General features: G+C 42.6%; 1 protein-coding gene across 1 annotated transcript in view; it reads right to left on the bottom strand.

The window, feature by feature from the left end:
- MRPS35 (mitochondrial ribosomal protein S35) overlaps positions 1-23,340 on the bottom strand; it is a 233,003-nt gene that overhangs the window by 197,691 nt on the left and 11,972 nt on the right. The window contains exon 2 of the mRNA XM_085652326.1: positions 1,732-1,784. Coding sequence (XP_085508452.1) covers positions 1,732-1,784 — 53 coding nt within the window. The remainder of the gene's footprint in view (positions 1-1,731; positions 1,785-23,340) is intronic.

The raw sequence follows: 23,340 nt of genomic DNA, 5'->3' as shown, positions 1-23,340 counted from the left end.
ATCAGTTGGTGGTAGAGTCTTAGGGCAGATTTGAAAATGTCTTTATTTGTGGTGTTTTGACTTATTCTTCACTGGGTTCTAGTTGCTTGCAGTAACGTTTTGTTAACCTGAGTTCATCTATGTACCAACTGACCTGTGGTCGGGCTGTTACAGTTGGGTTGCACTTGAGGGGAGTCAGGGTGTCAAAACATCTAATGATCTGGTCATTGAGCTTCTGGGTGACTTTTGGCAAGATGCTGGTGTGCTTGGCCTAGTGCACTGAAGTCCAATTCTTTACTGTGATGCTTTTCCAGCTGCGTCAGATGCGTTCGATGGTGGCAGATCTGAGGTGGTGTGGTAAGGGTGTGCTGAAACTGACGAGAGCATGGCCTGTCCGAGTTGTAGCTGCTGGCTTGTCAACTATGATGCTCCTAATTGAGGGGAAAATCAGATCAAAAATCAAGTGGAGTGGGTTGGTTCAGTAAAATGCTGGGTGGGTATATTTTACAAAGTTTTTTAAGAAGGGCCATAATATTTGCGTTGGTGCAATCTTCTAGGTGAATTTAAGGTCTGTGTGTGAACTCTAGCAAAATTGGACAGGAAAAAAGCGTGTAGATGGATGATGGAATATTATACTATTTGTTCCATTAGACTTTGTTGTGCATTATTGGCATTCAAGATAATAACATTATGTTGAGTTATGACATTTTTATACAGCTCACAGTGCTTCTAAGAAGCTTTATTACCTTGCTCAAAACATGGCATGACTGAGATAATGTGTTTAAATATCAACTTTATGCTCAGCCGTGAGGAATTCTCACACAGAAAGTTCTTCAGTGCTAAAACATAACTTCAATTGACAAATCGTGACCATATTCCACAGCAAGGGTTACGCAGATCAGAACTCTGCTGGTCTCACACTGGCCATGTAGATTAGTTATCAAAGGCAGGAAGTAATGAACAGAATGCCCGAGGTAGGTTCATGAGGTAGGATCCATGTCTGTTTTTGAAGAGCAATCTATCTTTCTATTTATCTGCCTTGCTATCTAACTAGCTATACATTGTAAAGCTGTAGGCATGACCACCGGATTCTCCATGACTCTGTTATATCCTATTTTCTGATGCAAGTGCTATGAACCATGCAAGATGGCACAAGCTTGTCGAGACATGTAAGAGCCTTACAGCAATAGAAATGTCTGACACTATACGGTATTGAGCAAAAGGTGACAAGTCATTTCTGTTCACACATCCAGTGGCAGCATCTTCATGGAGCGACTGAAGGGTCCTCCTCTGCTGAACAGCTTAAGCCGTACATAGGGGTAGTAAGTCAGCAAGGTTCTGTAGTTAGTGCTGGATTTGTTGCACATGAGATGGATAGGAAGGTTTCAGAGCTATTGGTGATTTCTTTGTACGTTATCCTCTGGTCCTTTCCTTTTACCCCTCCCAAATTCCTTAAACCATCCCTTGCATTTTATCATCAACAGGAGAAGTAACCACCTTATTTGAAAATTTCTATAGTGTATTTACAGTAAATCTGGGGTTTGTAGTCAGTGATTTCAGAAGGCTTTTGATTTTAAAGGGTGCATGATTTTAAAGTGGCAATTCATACTTGTCACTGAATAAAAATATTGAAACCTAAACATGGAATGTTCATATAGAGCATTTGAGGTACTGAAGTTTCTCTGTGGCATGTGGTGCATTTTTCCATTGTATTAAATTTTACTAAACATAAAAGCAATGTGCAGCTCTTACCTCTCTCCTAATCCGCCCAATTGGTGTTGACCTGCTGCCTCTTCCAGAAGGGGCTGCAAAGCAAAAAGCATTAAAATGTTTGGTTATTTTACTCAATTACCTGCATATTTAAACACCATACATGCAAAATTGAACACCATAATTAAGTTAGAAAGGTTCAAATTGCTTTGTTGATGAGCATACAAGCTCCATATTCTGAATCTCGGCAGCGGGTAATTCAAGATCTGAACACTAAGGGACCTACTCACAACCTGCATTTTGTAATACTTTAATAGAAACAACATGGTTTTAATAAAGTACGACAAAATTATATTCACAAACCTACAAGTTGAGATATCCGACTCTCTTATCTTTTTATTTAGTTCTATACATCAATAATTATTAGTACATAATAACAATTAATTTACATTTTTATGTAACAGAAAAAAGAAATTTAGGCCTTCATATGTAAGAATCTTTTTAAGTTTAATGAACAATTTTACTTTTTCATATACTTTACTATAGGAAGAACTCTGCCACTAGGGTGGATATCCCCCTATAGTAAAGTACAGAGAAAATGTAAAAAGTGCATTAAACTTTTTATGTAAATTAATAAAATATATATAAAAATATACACACATTATGTACATGTAGATATATATATATACACACAAACACACACATATATATTAAATTGCATAGGTGCTAGAAGATTTACGTTTAAATAAAATATTTAATGAAATTAAATAAATAAAACGTAAGGATTTTAAAAAACACCACCTAAAGTAAAATTGTTGTAATCTCATTATGTATTAGAAATTACTAAAGGTTATGTATAGAAAAAGAGAGTGAATTGAACTTAAATTAAAAATTTGTTACATTTAATATTTATTATAATACATCAAATTTTTTAACATTCAATTTAATTTATATATATATTTTAAAAAAAGTCAAACTAAATTATTTTAATTTAACATTAGTTGCCATGAGTCCCTGTCTCCATTATTTTTCTATGCGAGGGTTTGCAGAATCAGTGGTTGGGCATGTGGGGTGCAGTACTTACTACTGCTCCTTTTTGGCCGTAGTAACTTACATTTGTAAACCGTGAAGAGACAAAAGTAGTGAAGTTACTCAAAAGTTTAAGAGTGAACATGCGTTTAACTTTGTGATAGCACCATAAATCTGTCAAGATTTATTTCCATTTTACATTTTCATCGAGAGTTGCTTTTTAAAAAAATATATATAAGTGAGAAAACTTACTACATACACTAGAGATATTTACAAAAAAAAATTGGAACATCTAAAAAACTAATGATAAAAATGCCTATACCTTAAAACAATCACATAAAAAATGAGTTTGGCAAGTAAGGTTTTAATTCAAGAACTTCCTTAGCTAACAAAATATTATGCATTTTTTTCTCAAATACCAGCAGACGGGCATTGGGGGATAGGGGGCAAACTAATGCTAACTGATAGAAGTGCCTACAGGAACTAGTATCTTTTTCCATGATTGGCTTTCAGCTACCTTATACTTAAATGCCTCCTCAGGTTCCAGATAATACATACCTTACATTAGAACTGACGCCATTTTGAACCCAAAAGCAGGCTAACAAGTCTTATCTAATTCTCCAAAAGAGTTTATTTAGTCCATTATCAATTGATAAAGAACAAGTTAACAGATTAGATTATGAAGAACATGCACAATTCAGGAAAGTAGTATCCACTTTTGATTTTGAATCGGTAAGCCTCACAGACCCCCGATTGTCAAGCTTATAACATACCAGACAACCAAAGCTGGACAGCAAATCTCAGACATCAACCAACCATCAGAAATTAACTACTAAACCCTTGGAAGAATAACAGCGCACATGTTCCTACTATTCTTGAGGAACATATTTTAGTGGATGATGTAAGCAGAAGTTGCTGCTCCTCATTCTGGGGAGTGGGTTTATAACTGTGTGCAGAAACCATGCTGTCATTTTTAGGGCCTGCCTACTAGACAGCACACGCTGACTGGGTGTGAAAAACATTTTCTGGGCTTACTAAAATCTTTCAGTTGGCTTACAGCACCCCCATTGCTTACCACTGGTTGATATTGTCATTCTCAGTTGTTTGCTTCTGATTTGATGGCTTGCCTTCCTCTTTTTGTGTTTGTCCCTCCCCAGGAGCATAACCTCATTACCCTCCTTTTGACTGGATGACTTGTAGCCTTCCACTGCTCACTTTCAAAGAACAACTTTTTTCATTGTTTTTCAGCACTCCGTGGATTGCATGTCTTTTCTTGCTTTCTCCCTAATGGCTGCTTCATCCACTCCAATCCCCTTCGCCCCACTTCACTCTCCCTTCCTCCCCAGCCTCCGCCCCAGCATGTTCCCTTCTACTCCCACCACTCCCATTTCAATTTTCATTTTAAGAAAGTCTGAAAACCTTAATATCAATTTTAATCAGAAGTTCTTGTAGGGCGAGTTTCTGTATACATGAGTATTTCAAATTTTTGCATTTTATTACTGCACATGAGGATATACATACTTGCAAAAATATTAGCCAGGAATGTGTACTATACTAGTGGGATTGTGGAAGAATTTGCACATATATATATTTTTTTTTTCTAAGAAGGTGCAGAGCACAGGGTTGAATTTTGTTTTGGGCAAATCTAAATGAAATTCTGAAAAAGAAAACAAAAAAAACATACGGATGGGAACCACAGTCCACATCCTCCTCCTCTCCACTGTAAATGGATATGCCATTCCCACTCCATCAGAGAGCAGAGTGAGTTGTATGGTTGAAATTTGACACTCTCACCTTTTAAATGCAGAACAAATGGTCCAAGGATGGTGAGCAACAGGCAGGAACTGTTACCCAGACGATCAATGGACTCTAATTTAAAGCAGCTTCTCCCTCGTCACCTCTTCACTGCCATGAATGCTTTATCGGGCATTGGTCATTTGTGACTCTCACAGCCATACTTCATCAACATATAGTTATGCTACTCCTAGTATAATGCCACCTATACTATTCTTTCCGGGCATAGCATCTTTTGCAAACCCTGCTTTGGGGTTTCCGACATGAAATTAGAAAGAGCATTTTTCACTGATTTACATCAAAACCAAAATTACCACTGACAGCTACAGCAGAGCTCTGTAGATCTTTGTCATTTAAGCATGTTCGCCTTGGCAGCAGGTCATTCTTGGTCTGATCCCATAGGTCTGTAATCAGCTGTTCCTTGCAATCTGTCTGAATCGCGGAGCTCTTCACAGGAACCTTGAAGCACATCTTTTCTTTTAGAGATCTTTTTTGATCTGTCATTTAATTTTAGGCAGTCCTAGCTACAAGGTGGTGTCTGGCAAATGTTGGTATGATAAATGCCACACTCATTTACCGTACAATTGATTTCTACCCTTTGCCCCTTTCAAAAAAAGTACATTTGATGCTCCAAAATCCAACAGGATGGACATGTTGGGGTCCACAACTTATCAGAACATTGGAATGTTGGAAGCTCCATTGAAAACAATGGAGTGCTCCGGGTTTATAATGGCTGGTATAAGCCCGGAGCTCCAACATTCCAATGCTTCTTTGTTCACAGCTCTGGCTGTGAACAAAGGCTTCAGGGAGCCTGAGGGGATTTGAATCCCCTCGCGCTCCCTGAAGGCTTCGTTTTATTTGTTAGAACATTCTGCCCTCTAGTGGCAGAATGTTCTAATAGCCTTATAGCCCTTCGTAGCAGGGCTATACCGGCTTTTAAAGACCCTCTGCTTTGTTAAAGTCCCTTGCCTTCGGCTCGGGCCTTTAATGCTGCAGCGGGCCTTTAATAGCCGATATAGCCCGCTACGGTGGGCTATAAGGCTATAATACATTACAGAAATGTTTTTGGGTTTTTTAGAGGTGTGACATTATTAATGGGGCAAGTAAGCATGGTCGAGGGTGGAACAATGCTCTAAAGTATGAGACACTGGATAGTTTGGTGGAGAGGTTTATGTTTTCAACTCAATAAAAACTGCTATGGGGTGTCTACTCACACATAGGTAGGGAGACTGTCATTGTCTCAGGTGGACAACTTGCATTCAAGGAGTAAAATGGTGTTCCAGAGTGTGTGGCTCACACATGATGAAGGGGAGTGATTTAAAATAAAATAACTGAGGCTGTGAGACTCATTCCAAATAGGGGAGACTCACAGTACAACTCAGATAGCAAATGAGAGTATAGTTTGTGGGTGAGACTTTTGCCCAGGAAAAGTCTCAAGCCAATGCATCTATTTTCTTCTCTCCAGTTTGATATCCCTCTCCTCACTCTAAGAAAAACCGAGACTATAACTACAATTTAGACATATATTTTTTCAGATTAATTTGAAAAGGTCTACTATTACTTTACCTGGTGTGTGGTTCCATGGTAATCTGAATTGTGTTGCTCATTGATACTCCCCTGAATTAACAGGCACCAACTGCACTTTAAAGCCCTTGAATGAGCATGGAGCACATAATAGTCACCAGAGAACAACTCTGTAAGACCTGGGGTCACCGGGCCCTAAGGGGGTAACGTGACTCGAGCGGGTGGGCACCCAAAGGCTTAAGTGTAAAGCGACCATACAACACACACATCCCCTGAAGCAGGAAACGCACACAATAATGGACACCACACCGTAGGTTCAATGAAAATCAGTCAGTTTATCTAAACACGTTAGATGCAAACGCAGTTCATTAGGTTGCAATGGGCATTACTTGAATATATGAGAGTCAGATTCACCAGCATTTCATTAGGGTGCAATTGGCATTTACCTGAATACCTTAGCGTCAGATTCTAAAGCCATACATTATGATTTAAGGGGTAATACCTGAAGACATTAGCGTCAGATTCAAAAGCCATACATTATGGTTCACTCATTGATACCTGAATACATTAGCATCAGATTCGAAAGCACTTCGTCATGGGTCCCTTGGTAATACCTGGTGATCCTGGGGGAGCATTAAACATAGCGGTTAACCATAGCGCTGCGCACCTCCCACCACCAACGCTTTGCAATCTGACCTGGGCACCTAGCGCTGCATCTAGCACTCGATCAGCGCTGCAGGGTAGGACTTGAGAATAGAGCGCCACATGGGACAACCTCTTAGCGCTTCAGAACAAGACTTGAGAACATAGCGCTACATGTGACAACCTCTTAGCGCTTCAGAACAGGACTTGAGAATAGAGCGCTACATGTGACAAACTCTTAGCGCTTCAGAACAAGACTTGAGAACATAGCGCTGCATGTGACAACCTCTTAGCGCCTCAGAACAGGACTTGAGAACATAGCGCTACATGTGACAACCTCTTAGCGCCTCAGAACAGGACTTGGGAATAGAGCGCTACATGGGACAAACTCTTAGCGCTTCAGAACAGGGTTCTCGCCGCCACAGTACTTAAATGCAGGGTCCATTTTCACGGGACGGGTGTCTTCCCAGGCGGTGAGGAGCGCTCGGCAGTCTACTTTAGGGTGAGGGGACGATCCCACGAGGGGAGGCCAGAGTCTTGGCGGGGAAGCGGTGCCGCTCCCGAGAGTCAGGGGCGCACCGGGTCCTCCACGGGCCTCCCGGGGGAAGGGGTGAGTCCCAGGCCTCAGCACGGCCACGCTACCACCCAACCCCGGGGGGGTTACCTTGATCTCGACGTCCTCGGGCTGCTCTCGACTCTCCTGGGCTTCCGGCCACTTCAGGGGCCCGCGCCCGCAGCCGCCAATGGCAGTGCGGCCTGCGGGGGCTCGGCGCGTCACTTGATCTCCTCAATGGCGGGGGCGTCGTCGCGCAGTCCGCCCCCGTCACATGGGGGTGGAGGGCGGCTTCACGGCCTCCCCAGGCCTTGCACGATATCCTGGTCAGGCTGCGACGGCAGCGGCGGGGCCCCGGGCTTCTCCGCGGGCCCCGGTTCGGTGGAGGCAGGCTTCTTGGCCCTGGGCCGCGGCGGTGAGTGCGCCTCCGGTCCCCGCGCCGGGGGAGGGGGGGTACAAATTAAGGGGAGGACGACGGTGAGCTCAGCGCTCGATGTGGGACTGACTCGGGGGGATCCCAGGCAAGGTCGGGGAGCGCAGGGGTCACAGCGCTAGTACCTGGTTGATCCCCCAGCAGAACAGCAGTCAGTTTCAGCTTGGGTTTCAGCATTCAGTTTCAGCATGAAGTTTCAGCATTCAGTTTCCGCATTCAGTTTCCGCATTCAGTTTCCGCATTCAGTTTCCGCATTCAGTTTCGGCATGAAGTTTCGGCATGAAGTTTCGGCATGAAGTTTCAGCATTCAGTTCTAGCATGAAGTTTCAGCAGTCTTAATGGCGCAGATGTCTCTGGCGCCCTTAGGGGTTCTGTTCCTTTGGGGGGGGGGGGGTCGAGTTGGTGACTAGTTCACTCCTAGTCAAGCTTGGCAGACGGCCCCTGGGTTCCCCTACCACTGGGCAAGATCAGTGGGCTAGTTACAGGATCCCTCACTCACTTGAAAGGCAGCACCTAAGCCCTGTCACTTCCAGAGGCATAAGTCCCTGACTAGGCCCTACCGCCTAAAACTCCTGCGTGGGTTCCCCAGGTCTGCTTTACCCCCCCCTGCCTACTCCAACTGCCTACAAAATGTTCCCTCCCTCTGTTAAGTAGCCCTAGGTCAGGTGACCACTATCCAAGGCGGCAAAAGTAAAAACCCCACCTCCCTTCTAGAAGGTTCCAGCACATTCCAGGAGCTTCCCCATTCTACCTATGGGACAAAAAAGGCAGGCTGGTGTCGCAACATTGTTGTGGGGTTCCAGCCAGCTCCTGGCAGCTAGGGTGCTACTAGAAAGACCACTCTGCAGTAGCAGGGGCCTGTGGCAGCCATCTTGGGAGAAGGGAACACCTGCACCCAAACACTGGTTATTTGATCTAACATGCATTAAAAAACGAAAAAATTCAGGGAAAAAGGGCCAAGTCCAACAAACTCCACCCAGTCTTTTTCAATGTCCGTAACCTACTTCTTCCTCCTTGTAAGAACTCAACATTCTCAACTTCCTCTGAACTCAGTTTTCACTTTTATGAAAAAATGCAGATCTCACTTGGCGTACGCATTGGAGTAGCTCTAGAATTCATTCATCATCTTTAAAGTTTCTTTGGTGATGCCATGTGAAAAAATTATTCAATAAACAAAGTGTCTTAATTCACTTGTTTACATTTTGATTGTGTAAGAAATTGGGTTATTGGTGGAGAGGGGTGGAAGCGTTACTCAAGCAAGGAATACAATCCTTGTCAGGGTGAACCACAAAAGTCACTAAGTATACCAGTTCTTAACCTTCTTTTAGATGGGCACAAAGCAGTCAGGCTTAATTTGGAGGCAGGGTGTAAAGTATTCATGCAGCACACAAGCAGTAATAAAGTGAACATAACACAAGAAAAATCCCAAACCAGAAAAACAGAGTAAATGGAACCGGAGTTATGCAATTTCAAAGTTTTAAGTGAATATAGGGCCTAAAAGCACAAAGTGTCAATTGTGATTTTCTGGTTGTGCTAGACCGGGGGAAAGTCACATGTTCAGGCAATTTGCGATGGAGTGCAGGTTGGATCCAGGGACTAGGTTAGTCCCGCTACAAAAGTTACCTTCTCAAATTCCAGCACAAAGAGTTTTGTTCGCAGCGGAGGTTGCCGCAAGGAGCAGTGGAGGTGCCACGCGGCTGTCGTCGCTGTAGCATGAAGAGCCAATCAAGTGTCGCAGACAGTCCTTCCTGGAGCTTCAAGTAGATGTTCATCATGGACTGTTGTTGCCGTAGCGCGAAGTGCAGATCTCACGTTGTTGGTCGTCACTGTAGCGCCAAGAGCAGGTTTTCACCAGAGATTTGCATTGGCGGTCATTGCCGGAGGCAGTCTCAACACGAAGTTGCCCTTTTCCAGTCGCAAAGAGCCCAAACAACAGGATTTCACCTTTTTATATTGGCAGGTGCTCAGACTGATGCCATCTAAGGGCACAGACATCGGGAACACCTCTTGGGGATCAGGAACTAAATCCAGCGGAGACCAGCAGGGCTCGGGCAGGTCCAGTTGCAGGTCTAGGCAGGTCTGGTGGTAGGAGGTCCACTGGGCAGTTGCAGGGAGGACTCTGGAGCTTGTGTCATGTCCCTGTAGCTCCAACTAACCCTTGGAGTCACTCAGGTTAGCCTGGGAGGAAGGTAAGCAGGTCCGGTCTTCCTTCTCAAACAGCAAGGCAGTCCTCAAGCAGTGGGGCAGTCCTTCCTCTGTAATATCCAGAGATCTAGGAGTGTTCTGAATAGGTGTATTGAGGGTACAACATTAATACCTGGTGCCGGTCTGTGTGTGTGGGGAGGGAACACCTAGTTCTGGAATGTTTTTCCCTTCCCCGGTCAAGGCTCCAAGAAGTCTGGGGTGACAAAAGGCTAGTTTTAGGGCCCTATGTACATGCTGGAGGTAGGCACTTTTGGAGCGCAAGTGGGGCAAGCAACAGCTCCACCTCCGCCATCCTGGCAGGATGGTGCTCCACATCCCCACTTAGTCCCCTTTGTGTCACCGTCTGGAAGAAATGCATCCACTAACAGTCATGTGAACCTGGACAGTGACAAAAGGTACAAATGTAAGGACAAGAAAATGCTGACTTTCCACAAGTGGCCTATTTAGAATTGTGACTTTACCATTAAATAGGATTTTAAATTATAATTCATTTGAGTCCAAACAGCATCTCTCTACCTGCTTCCAGTCCACAGTTAGCACTTATTTAATGTTATAAGGTAACCCAGTGTTGATCTTTGGGAGAGATAGGCCTTAGAGTTGTAAAAAACCAATTTTGGGCGTTTTTCACTACCAGGACATATAACATGTTAACCCATATGTCCTACTTTTTAATAACAATGCACCCTACCCTATGAGCTTTTTGAGCCTCCCTCAGGGGTGACTTTACTTTATCAAAAAGGAAGATTTCGGCCTTGAAAAATGTATATTTTTCAAGGATGAAATGTCAGTTTAAAACTGCACTACATGCTGCTGTGACACACCTGAGGCAAGTTTTAAAGGGCTACTTTAGTGGGTGGCACAATGGGTGCTGCCGGCCCACTGATAGTATTTAATGTACGGGTCCTAAGTACATGTAGTACCGTATACTGGGGACTCACAAGTAAATTAAATGTGCCAATCATGTGTGGGAGAATTTTATCATGTTTTAGAGAGAGGGCACAAGCACTTTAACACTGGGTAGCAGTGCTAACGTGCACCCAGTACTAAAGCCAACATAAACAAATTCAGTAAAACAGGAGGGGTGAAGGCGAGAAGTTTGGGGAAGGCACAAGAAGTCAGGTCTAACAGACTGTGAAACTTCCTAGTGGACCAGTTTATTACCTTGACCTTTTGCAGCACCTTAAATTTAAGGATCACAAAGCCTAACTACCATGTATGACTTTTAAATGCAATACTTTCACATTATTTTGACTAGAGGCTCCTGTTGTGCTTTCCAATATTGCACTAATTGAACATCTGCTAAATTAATGCGCACAAGTACATTTGCTAGATTCTCTGGTAAGAAACCAACAACCAATAGCAACATCAAACAATCACAAACAGTAAGCACCTATCTTTTTTGTACTGCAGACTTCAAGCCCTCTCTTATTACTGCTGCATGCTAGTTATAGGCTCTTTACTTTTCTCCTTATATTGTCATTTATCACATTGCTATTTATGATCTATTTTCAATTCAATGCAAATCTTAATGGTAAGATTAATTTCTCACTGTGCTGTCTTTGGTGTTGTGTAAGAGATACAATACTCCTTAAGGCGGGATGTTTTACCTTGATCAGCACACTCTTTTAAGGCTTCTAGGCGGTTACTGCAAGCCTGTTGCTCCTTCTGGAAAGGAGACTGCACTGACACTTTACTCGCTGCAGCTTTGGCAGTGAGTGGCTGTCATATTCTTGTGTCTCAACCACAGACTATTTTACAAGTTATGTCCCCACTCTTCCCTGGGGCATGAATTTAATTTCCTACACTTCTCCACCGACTCTCCAATCATCCTGCTCACTTCAACAAAATTTAGAAAGCAAAGGCCTAACGGCAGACATTTTACCATTCAGAGGCCGTATTACACTGTACTCCAGGGGCGCAGTGGGCAAGTGTGCCTGTTTTTGTACCCCCTAGGGCACTATGGTATTACAAAAGGGCACAGAGGCACCTATGCCCATAGGAGGTGCCCTGAAAGTGTGCAACAAAACGTCGGCATGCTGTCAGTGGAGCTGCCTAAGGGCAGCCCTCTGGAGGCGAGAAGTGGGGTTCCATTGACCCTCCAGACATCCCCCTGTAGGCGGGTGCAGTCACTTACTGCACCCGCCTGCAGAGGGATCTCTAACCCCTCTTTAGAGGGTAGGTGGGATGCCATCTACACAGGGAAACACGGAGCGGCTTTGAAGCAGCTGCTTCATATATCACTCATTGCGGAAGCATGAGTTCTAGGCTGCCCTGGTGACAACGCATTCACTGTACTAGGGCACAATATCCCTGCTTAAAGATGCACAGTGGCACAAACAAGGACAGTGCGCCTTATATGCAATACAGTCTTTGAGGAACAGCTTGACACCGATCGTCCTTGACCATCATCTGTCATTCATGAGGAACATAAAGAACCTTTTACTCCCTGCCTGGATATATTCACTCCTGCGAGTGTGTGTTGTCTGAGGTCAGCTGAAAGTGGCAATTCTACATCGACATTAGACTGCTCTACAAAAGTCTCATAATATGGAAACCGGTTATGTCTAGTTAATTACATTCCATTTATGATGACTTACAGAATGCAGAATGCGATGCTATTACTTAAAATGTCACTAAGTAATATAGAATGTGAGGAGTGTCAGTTGAAGATTGCTAGCCAACTGATGCAAACTTGTTGGCCCCTTATTACCTGTTGTCCTTTCTACAATAAAGTCTCGGCAAGTACTTCATTCATGGTGACTAATCACAAGACCTCAAAAATTCTTCAATATGTTGCCAGTCCTGCCGGTCATTCAAAATCGATTAGCAACTTGACCTAAGCACTACGTCCTCAACCCAAGATCTATACACTATGGTGCAATAACCCACTGAAATGTAGAATCTGGCAGTAAAAGAAGTGTGATAGGAAGCAATATAAAAAAAAACAAGTTAAAGCTTGTTTTTATTGTGTTTTATTTCCCGATTTTACAATCTCCATGTGCTGTATTACCTTGTGATAGTCATTACAAAAGAAATTCTAGGATTCAAACTTCGGATTCATAGATAGTAGCTGTCCACTGTGAATAGTAAACCTACTCAGACTATTAGACTCAAAATTATAACGTGCAAGTGATGGCGCAACTTACTCGAGGCCGATGGCAGAATAAGTAGCATTGAACTTACTTGGCTTCTAGGCTCTCACTGCTCTGGCATCTTTCGTTACAAGTTTTGAGCAGTGCTCCTCTGCCCAATCAATGCCTCTGTCAAAGAAGCTGAACATAGCCAAAGAGGGAGAGGTTTATAGCTTCGGGTTTTGTGCAGGCCCCACTGCTGCAAACAGTCTGAAGTGCAACTTGCAAGAACCTTAAACCATATCGGACAGTGCAGAGCACTGCCCGGCCTGGCTTCAGTAGAATTTGACACGTCTGCCTTACCTCCTGCTGGGTCATTGATGGCCAACAATAATGCAGGATGAAGTTCAAGTTCACCAGTTTTGGAGAAGGCGGTGTGTGACTAATGTCAGAAGCCACCGGCTTACTTACAGTGGCAGGCTTTTTGCTTTCACGTTTATTCTGTTCAGGCAGTGTGGAACTGAGTGCTTAACATGACAGACTCCACTCGTCAGGCAGGATGAAGGCCCATAAATATCGCCCACCACCCACAAAAAACAGCTCGTAAATATAAGTAGGCAAGTCTTTTCTCTGGCTCTCAAACAAGGCAGTCTTGAGAGCCTTCTCAGAGAAAGTGATGATTGGCAGATTATTGATGTGGCGGTTCAATGTTGTCATAATAAAAGCCCCCTCTTTTTAATTAGTCTTTCCTATTTATTTTGTGTTTGTGCTCTTGAACTCATCAGGTTGAACATGTTTCGATACGTCTAATCCGATGGCTCGCATTAAGAAGCAGGGATAGAGCATTTCCCCTAAAGCCTTAGAGACTGTGCATGTGACTTTAAATATTATCATTTGCTCCACCCTTAACCATAAAGAGCTTCCCGGGGACAGGGAATCAGACTTTCTTAGATTAAGTGCCTGATTTTAGATCCTGGAGGACCGGTTACTCCGTCACAATGGTGCAGGATATCCTGTCTGCCGAAATAGAAATCCTATAGGATATCATGGGATTTATATTACAGCGGACGGGATATCCGTCACCATTGTGATGCAGTAACCGGTCTGCCAAGATCTACATCAGGCCCTACGTCATATCTGGCCACCAGGCTCTTGATCATCTGTAGCTTCTAGATCTTTTATTTCGTGCTCTATCACAGACTATGCTGCACTAATCTAATCGGGATATTATCATAACACTGAAGAGCTCTATTTAATGCTTTGTCTACACAGCAATGGCAAGACCTTCCCAAACAACATAAAATGGAAGACAGTATTTTGTACAAAAGCATACACATAAGCAGTGAATCAGATACTTAGATTCTTCACTTTCCTCCCAGGATCGGTCACTGTCCATAGCTTACGAGGCCATTTGATTGGAAGGCTGCCTTCCGTTTTGCTCCAGATCAAATGGGATTGGTTGTACAGGCATGCCTGAAATATCATCAGAAAGGTGAGATTTGAATCGGTTACTTGGAAATTGCTGATAGATTGCTACAACAAACAGGATTACCTACCACAGAGTGCTGTACTTGTGTCTTTCATGCTGCCAAACTTCTAGACTTGAGATTTTATTCCTAAAGATTTTTTAGATGCATGGAAGTTGGTCTATCCGATTACCAATAAACTATTCTGGAGTTAATTGTGCAAGGTGCATCACACTATTGGAATTTATAAAGAAAATTAATAGAGAATTTATAAATGAAAAAGTTTCATCAGCTCCCATGATTTAACAATCAGTCACACTGATTTGATTTCAAACACATTGTTAGGAGATTTCTTTTCATGCTATGGCTCCATAAACTTTTGAGTATAAAAAAAGTCTCATAGCAAATTCAATATAAGCCAGGTCTGGTGGCTAAGTGGACTAATGCGTCCATTGTAGGGGCTTGTGTTCGACCTCATGGTCACAGGTTCAAATCCCGGCGGGTCCACTCAGCATTTCATCCTTTGGAGGTCGATAACATCTGTTATTCAGTGCCAAGATACTCTTGGGTGAAAGTGCACTTTACAAAATACACATTAGGTTATATGGATTTGACAGGAACAAGAAGTGGAGGAGTCTCTAGTTAGGTAACAGCACCTTCCGAAGAAACCTCTTGAGGTTTAAGGCATGCTCTTGTAGCTACCTGTACAAGTTAAAGATACATTGTACTAGGAGCTCTTTAATGTCACACTCTGATATTTCTTGGTGGACCTTATTTGTTTGCAGTATTAAGATGGTATCCTGTACAAGCACCAACTAAACACAAGCTTATTTGCAAAACTAGGCCCCAGTTGTCAGAAAGCACTAACAGTGTACTATGGATCAAACAGGAGTGATGCACTCTTTGACCCCTCACCGCAACCACAACTAACCACACACAATAACAATATGGTGATCAACAGTAAATACGAGGAGAAGGGATTTGGATAACTCAGAAAACAGAGGCACTGGAGAGCTCCGAAATCTCTAAGTAAAAGTGGATATCGAAATGCAGGATGACCTACCTTATAAATTTGCAAATAAGAACGTTCATATACCCTTAAGAGTGAAAATGATATACCTTGAAAGTATCTCTATGTAGCTCACGTTTCATATTCTGATGTGACCCTGTTAGTCCTGAAAATGAAGCATACGTTTCAAGTCACTGCATAAACGTTAGATTACCTTCCTCTTCTACGTGGAAGGTAGCTACCTTCTGCATGAGAATATCTATCAAGGAAATACTTATTTTCCAAACAAAATCACAAATCCAATTAGCAAGTTCCTAACTGCAACACTCAGCACAATTGTCTAGCCAGGATGCCATAAAACAGAATGAAACTTTTACCCAATGATTCAAGATAGCCACCACCATCGCCAAATCATGGAAGAGTTAAAGGAATCCTGGAAACTGTAGTTTTTCTCAGGTACTGTAACAAATATGCATTCTCCAAGATACAACACCTTTCCCCAAGTGGAATCAACACTCTAAGACCATTGCCAGCCTTTCCTTCCTCTAAATGAACTTGGCTTGAGCGAGCTCAGAGTAATAACCGCCTTACCATGATGAGCCTTAAACAATAAGTCAGGAATCCCAACACCCATTCCTAGATGGGTGGAATACTGCTGGACAGAATAAAAGATATGTTAATGGGTTACCAGATATTTTTCCTTTCTGCAGCATTTAAACATTTGCCAACATTGCCACGAAGCGTGACAATAATAGTGTCACACTCCCAAGCCATTAGTTGCGAAAATGAGGAATGGTAACAGTGTAGCCAAAGGCAATTTTCCAATTTGTGGGGCATTCTCTCAATATGGAGACTCACTTCCTGTGATGCTAAATCAGCCATTATTATTGTGGTTAACCACAGGTTCATAATCACAGCCAGCAAGGTTGTAATATTACGCTTGATTTTGGTATCACATTTGATGTGGAGCAAGGTATTTACCCAGCAATTAGAAGGGAACAGACGAGTGGGAAGAGGGCAGGGTACACAAAGAAGGATCAGTTCTGTGGTCTAGGAAGTACATGCACTGCACTACTTGCTCCGCAAGCCTAGCATTATATTGCTGTGTGCCCTGTGTTATGCCACCAGATAACCCCCAATTAAAGCTGTTCAGATTAGTAAGCTACTGGCCTCATTGGTGATCTTATTGGTAAGTCAAAGTTACTAAAATGGCGACAAGGCAAGTTTTGGCTTGGGTGTGCTGCCCAGACAGGCACTGCATTTACCTGCTGTATAACTCGTGCCTTGCTAGTTCAGAGCAATGTGATGTCCACTGAAGAAGGAAACTCTGCATTAAGTGTGAACCTAGTGTATGTTGATAGCAGCAGGCAGCTTGCTGTTTAAGTTGTCCCAGATGCTGCTGATTCAGTGCCTTGGGTGAGCGTCACCATGCTTGATACTGAAAATCTGGGTTCCATGTCATGTTGATGGATTAAATACTTTTAAATCTACTTGAGTGCACTTGGAATTGAGAATCAACAGATTCTAATGTGTTTGCTCATGCACTGTGTTGGTCCCGATACCTGTAACATTTTTCATTTTGAAGAAAAGAAGAAACTTGATGGCTTATTGTTTTTAGAAGAAAAATGTGGATTATGAATTTCATATTTCATTCAACTGTGCACATAACTGGCAGGAACAATGAATCTTTTTATCACATGATTAAAGCAGCGCTTCCACACTGACTTTGACAATTATAACTTTGAAGCGGCACTTCCTTCTTAAATCATTAGAGGTTGCGAGTCCGCTTCCTTCCACCAAACGTTTTTACAGAAACCTTGCAAATTAGAACATTTCAGCAATGGCCAGAGTATCACACAAATCTGATCATCGAGAGAAAGGCATGAGCTTAAGTTGCAGAACCGGCGCCAGTCATGGTGGCCACCAAACGTCTGCTACGTAAAGCCTGGTTTACTGATTCTTGATAGGCACTTTGATAAAACAGTGGGAGACTTCTATGTGTTTCAGAACCCGAGAAAGGCAGAACATCTACAAATGTCTATGTTACCGAAGAGTGTGTGGAAGGGAGTTGCAATCTACTTTTTCTGGCTTACTATCACATTAAGCATTTGTTAACTTCAATAGAAGATTGCTCCTGTTTTACCAGAGGAAATTACCATTCCAAGCACTGCAACCGAAGTAGTCATAAACGTGAGGCATAAAATCCTTTTCCACTTTTGCCATTCGATCCGTAGTGAAGTCAGTAAATGGATTCTTTTTTGTAGGAAAGAACGTTGCTGCACTCCTCTGCTGCTACTATTGAAAAATAACTCTGCTGTGGCCTCAGTCCATTGTCTTAGTTGAACTCTTCATGGCAACTGAAAATAAGCACAACACATTGCCAAGGCCACACAGTTCTCAATTTCTGAGGTGCTCTGGCAGACACTACGCAACCATTGAGACACGCCAACACAGTACAACTAGTGCCACAACTGCAGAACTCAAGTTCTACCTCACCTCTCACAGGAGCCGGTTTCTAGACTACTGCTGGAAGTAAGGCTTCATTATTCAAACAGAAGGAAAAGATGAGATCACATGCAAACAAGCAGCAGCAAGTTTAACTTTCTCATCTGCGTCAAGGGGCTCTTGTACTTGTCCAGTTCCGAGTCCTTGTGAAGATGGCCAGAACTTTGATTCCTATTCTAATATAGGTCTTGAATATCAAAAGATCTATGGTTATGGCAACCTCATCATAAGTGGCAACTCTTTGTATTTTCACATTATACAAGGTGATCCAAATGGGCTGATCTTGACAGGGAACAATCAGATCCACTTTTGAACTGGAAGGAAACGTATGCAGTGGATTGAAATTTCAGGGATACTGAAAATGACCCAGCTAATTGAATGTTTAACAGTGAACTGACCTCTCACACCTCCTCTAACAAGAAGTCCTCCTCCACCACATCTCCGCCTCCATTTTCTTTATCTACCATGTAACTCCTCAATGCATCACCTCATCTTCAAAGGAACACAGAATCTCTCGAGACCCACCAAGACCATGGAATATGAATATATTATATATATCCAAGTTCACAGTTCCTCCTCCCTTCTTCAGGAACACAGCCAGCACTCACTGGGCGATTTGCGTAAAGTTGTTATTTCCTTGTCAGCAACAACAAACGCGTTTCGGCATCTGCCTTCGTTGGTGTTACTACCACGACAGAGGCAGCCGTTTTTAAAGTTGTTTCAATTAAGAAAAAAACTTTTTTCCAATTCATAGACATGGAAAGAGGGATGCTTTCGTTCCCAAAGTGTAAGCGCCGTCTTTGAATGGATAGATATTTTTGCTTTCACATATTTACTACAGATCATATAATACAAGAAGGGGAGAAATTAATAACATAACTCCTGACTTTTATCAGCATGTTATTTTAAACCTTTCAAAGTTTTAACCAGACATAACTTCAATTAAACCGCATATCGAGCAAAATATTAAAAATTGCTCCCGGTTTTCGCCATATATCGGCCTCTCACACGCACATTTTAGTATGTTATCCAACTTTTACTTTTATCTCATATCCACATTCATCCCCCAAATGTTATCTGTAATATAATTTAAAACAAAACAGTTTTGTCAATTAATCCTATTGTGTATCGTAAAATGTGCTCATAGATTTAACTGTATATTGACAGATATTCACATCAATTACGTCGCATATCGACATTGAGCCCCAGATGTTAACCGCAATTTCATTATACTGTATTAAAACCGTTTCTAACATGTCTAGTGATACATATATGGACATATTTAAAGCACCACTGTAACGCCGTGTATCGGCTAGTCTCCCAAATGCACCGCCAACTCCTCCCCACTGTTTAAGCCTTTTGGGGCTTTTGTTTGGAGGTCAATAATAAAACGAGACTCTAATCTAAGTAGCCTTAGGATTCGGTCACCCACTCTGATGTTAACTGGTACATGATCCAGGCCAAAACACAATAACAGATCCCTGTTGCTATTATGTGCAATGGCAAAATGCCTGGCAACTGGATATGCTTGGTCTTGTTTCATAATTGCCCACATATGTTCTAGGACACAATTTTTTACCGGGTGAATGGTACTTCCCAAATACCATAGCCCGCACAGGCATACTAAACAAACTGTATACGCCGTATTGCAGGTTATAAATTTAGTAATTGTTTTTTGATTCTGGTATTGTGTAGCCTAGGACCCTTTTACTTGTTTTACAAGCCTTACATTTTCCGCATGGAAATAATCCCCTCATTTCTTTGAGAGTCCCCTCCTTAGGAAGATCTCTTGCTTGGTGGCTATGCGCAAGCATATCCTTGATTGCCCTGGCCTTTCTATAAGTTACTAGTGGCCCTATGGGTATGTCTTTGCCAATGATCGCATCTGTTTTTAGAATGAGCCAGTTTCTTTTAAGAATTCTTTTCAAAGTTACAGCTTCATCTGTGTAGGTAGTAATCATCCTGAATTTATTTACACATAGATCTATGTTATCACTGCCTTGTTTAGTTCTGCACCTGGTGTTGTCACTCAAGAGATTATGTCTAGGGATCTGCCTTACCCTTTTCAAGGTTTTCTCCAAAAGCGACCCTAAATAGCCTCTGTTTTTAAATCTGGCAAAACATTCCTGCGCTGCTTCCTCAAAGTCACAATTCCTCGTGCAGTTCCTTTTAAACCTCAAAAGCTCTCCATATCGAATGCTCTGTACTAATTTGGACGGGTGACTACTCGGTGCATGAAGTGTCGAGTTCCCAGCCGTGGGCTTTCTGTATAAAGCAGAGTTGATTTTTTCATCGTGAACGAACACCCTAAGGTCAAGGTAGTTCACTGTCACTGAACTAACCTCACCCGTAAAGCGTAAATTCAGAGTGTTGTCATTTAGGTTTGCTATGTACTCATAGGCTGACTCAGTTGACCCTTTCCAAACCAGGAAAAGGTCATCAATGTACCTTTTCCAGGTAATGACCTCTCCTGACCCATGGTCTCCCTGATGCAACCTGGGCACCTGCTCCTCCCACCAGCCAACAAACAAGTTCACATAGCTGGGATCGAAACAAGTGCCCATCGCAGTACCTGAGATCTGTTTGTAGTAGTCCTCTTGGAAGTGGAAAATATTATTAGTCAAACAAAACTCGTTAAATTCTTCTAACAGCATCACATTGTGTGCTGCGTATTTCAGTGGACGTTTGTTTAAATAATGTTGAATGGCCTTTAATCCACTAGAGTGTCCTATGCATGTATATAGGCTGGTTATATCTAATAGAACCAGTCGATATGATGGATCCCATTCCAAAGCCTCAATGCAATTTAAAAAGTCCTTTGTGTCCTTTACATAGGACTTCAACTGTAACACTGCCTGAAACAGAAAATAATCAATAAACATAGACAAGTGTTCCGTGAGGCTCCCTTGAGATGATATTATGGGCCTGCCCAGAGGTCTCGGAGTACTTTTATGAAGTTTTGGAATATGATAAAATGAGGACACAATAGGATTCAAGTTTCTCAAGAATAAATATTCTTCTGTCCCCAACATGATTTTATCATACCATTTCTTTATTAATGCATGGTATTCTTTAATGCTTTCGTTGTATTTTGCGCTACTGCATCTTTCGTAGTTTGTGCTATCCGAAAGTTGCCTCTTGGCTTCATTGCAGTATTGTTCTATTGTCTGGAGGACAACATTTCCGCCTTTATCCGAAGGCTTACAAACTACTGTGCTGTCCTTTTCGAGATTTCTTAAGGCTGTCCGTTGATCTGTCATGATATTCATGGTGCTTTTCTTATGTTGCTTTTTAGCTTTTACTTTGAGCAAGTCACTATTGACTGCTTCTGAAAAAACATCAATAGCGTCATAGGGCAGCTGCGGAACAAATTGTGAGGCTTGTTTAAAAGGACTTTCTTCAGTCTCTGGCTCAATGTCCACATTTTCTGATCTATGTGAGATATCTGCAATGTCATTGATTTCATCAGGGCCTTCTCTGTGAAGAAGTTCCATTGTTTCCAACAGGTGCAGATCTACTCCAGTAAAAATGTCAGTCGCTTGTAAGATTGTGGGTCTCCTTTTGATCTTAGTCATTGGTTTTGAAATATTTATGAAGCTTCAACTTTCGGACGAATTTGAAGAGGTCAATCCTCGTCTGGGTATATTCAAACTTATTGTTGGGGCAGAAGGAGAGTCCTAATTTTAGAACTTCTTCCTCTGATGGTAATAAAGTCCTTGATGTGAGGTTAACCACTGTCAAATTGTCACTGTTCATTGCCGCTTCTTGCCTCTCCAACTGCGTGTTACTCTGGGAGTTGCGTTGTTTCTTCCTGCGCCAGCCCCCCCTCCGGGTTTGTCTGTGCTTTTTTCGGGGGGTTTGCTCTTCCCGCCTGACAACCATGATTGCCGTATTATTTCGAATTCCTGGTGAAAAGGTGTCGATTTTCCTTCACTGCTTTGGACATCCACCATTTCATCACCAGAAAGATCACTTGCTGTTACCTCGGATTCCGAGATTTCAACCCTTGCCGCAGTAGTTTTTTTTGGTCCTCTTGAAAGCAACTCTTTTCTGGCCCCATCCAACTTTTTGCGAAGGTCAGCACCCTTCCTTGTTGGTAGTCTCTTTCATCCCTTTCGTACTTCTCGTTTTCTTGATTTAATTTTGCCTTTATATTTTATCAATCGTTTTTTCATTTGTTCCCTCAGGTCTTCCACTTTGCTTTGGTCTTGCTCTTTGGTCAATTCTTCTTCTATTATCTCAATTTCTTTCAGGGCTTTGTCCCGGTCACTCCACACGAATTTCACGAGAATGCAGAGCATCCCCTAGCTTGACTCCGCTGTGTGTAAGGCCCATTCTTCAAGCAAAAGTGGATCAGGGTTTTCGTACGATGGTATGGTATAAATGCGCAACCCCCTTGGCACTCGGTTGACATCTATATACCCCTGGAGAGAGGTGGCCTCCCACCACTTACGCATCTCTCTCTCATAGACCCGTTCGAGTTTGGCAAATTTTGCATATAGGCTGTTGTCTGTTTTTGATGAACTTTTCTCGCCAGATTGTCCTTTATTAACGTGCTTACGAAACATGTCTTTGGCTGCTTCCCGCCGTGCTGACTCACTGAACATATTGCTCGTAGTTCAGTGTGCTGGTTTGTAAACAGGAATTACTATACACAAGCCCCTCGCTCTACCGCATTCACAATAGATTGCAGTGCATAAATGAACTGCTTACCGATGCGTCTTCATCCAGTTCCAACTTCTCCTCCGATCGGTTGGCTCTCGGAAACTCTGCACCTTTTTCGTCTTGTATTGTTGCGGTGGTGCTACCTTATTAAATCAAAGCTCCTTGGTACGACTGGTTGAATTAGATATAACCAGCCTACATACATGCATAGGACTCTCTAGCAGATTGAAGGCCATTCAACATTATTTAAACAAACCTCCATTGAAATACGCAGCACACAATGCGATCCTGTTAGAATTTATCAAGTTTTGTTTGACTAGTAATATTTTCCTCTTCCAAGAGGACTACTACAAACAGATCTCAGGTACTGCGATGGGCACTTGTTTCGCTCCCAGCTATGCAAACTTGTTCGTTGGCTGGTGGGAGGAGCAGGTGCCCAGGTCGCATCAGGGAGTCCATGGGTCAGGAGAGATCATTGCCTGGAAAAGGTACAGTGATGACCTTTTCCTGGCTTGGAAAGGGTCAACTGAGTCAGCCTACGAGTACATAGCAAACCTAAATGACAACACTCTGAATTTACGCTTTACGGGTGAGGTTAGGTCAGTGACAGTGAACTACCTTGAACTTAGGGTGTTCATTCATGATGAAAAAAATCAACACTGCTTAATACAGAAAGCCCACGGCTGGGAACTCGACGCTTCATGCGTCGAGTAGTCATCCGTCCAAATTAGTACAGAGCATTCCATATGGAGAGC

Source organism: Triturus cristatus, chromosome 4_1 (assembly GCF_964204655.1).
Source record: "Triturus cristatus chromosome 4_1, aTriCri1.1, whole genome shotgun sequence".
In the NCBI taxonomy this organism is placed as follows: Eukaryota; Metazoa; Chordata; class Amphibia; order Caudata; family Salamandridae; genus Triturus; species Triturus cristatus.
This window is presented reverse-complemented; position numbering and strand designations above follow the sequence as displayed.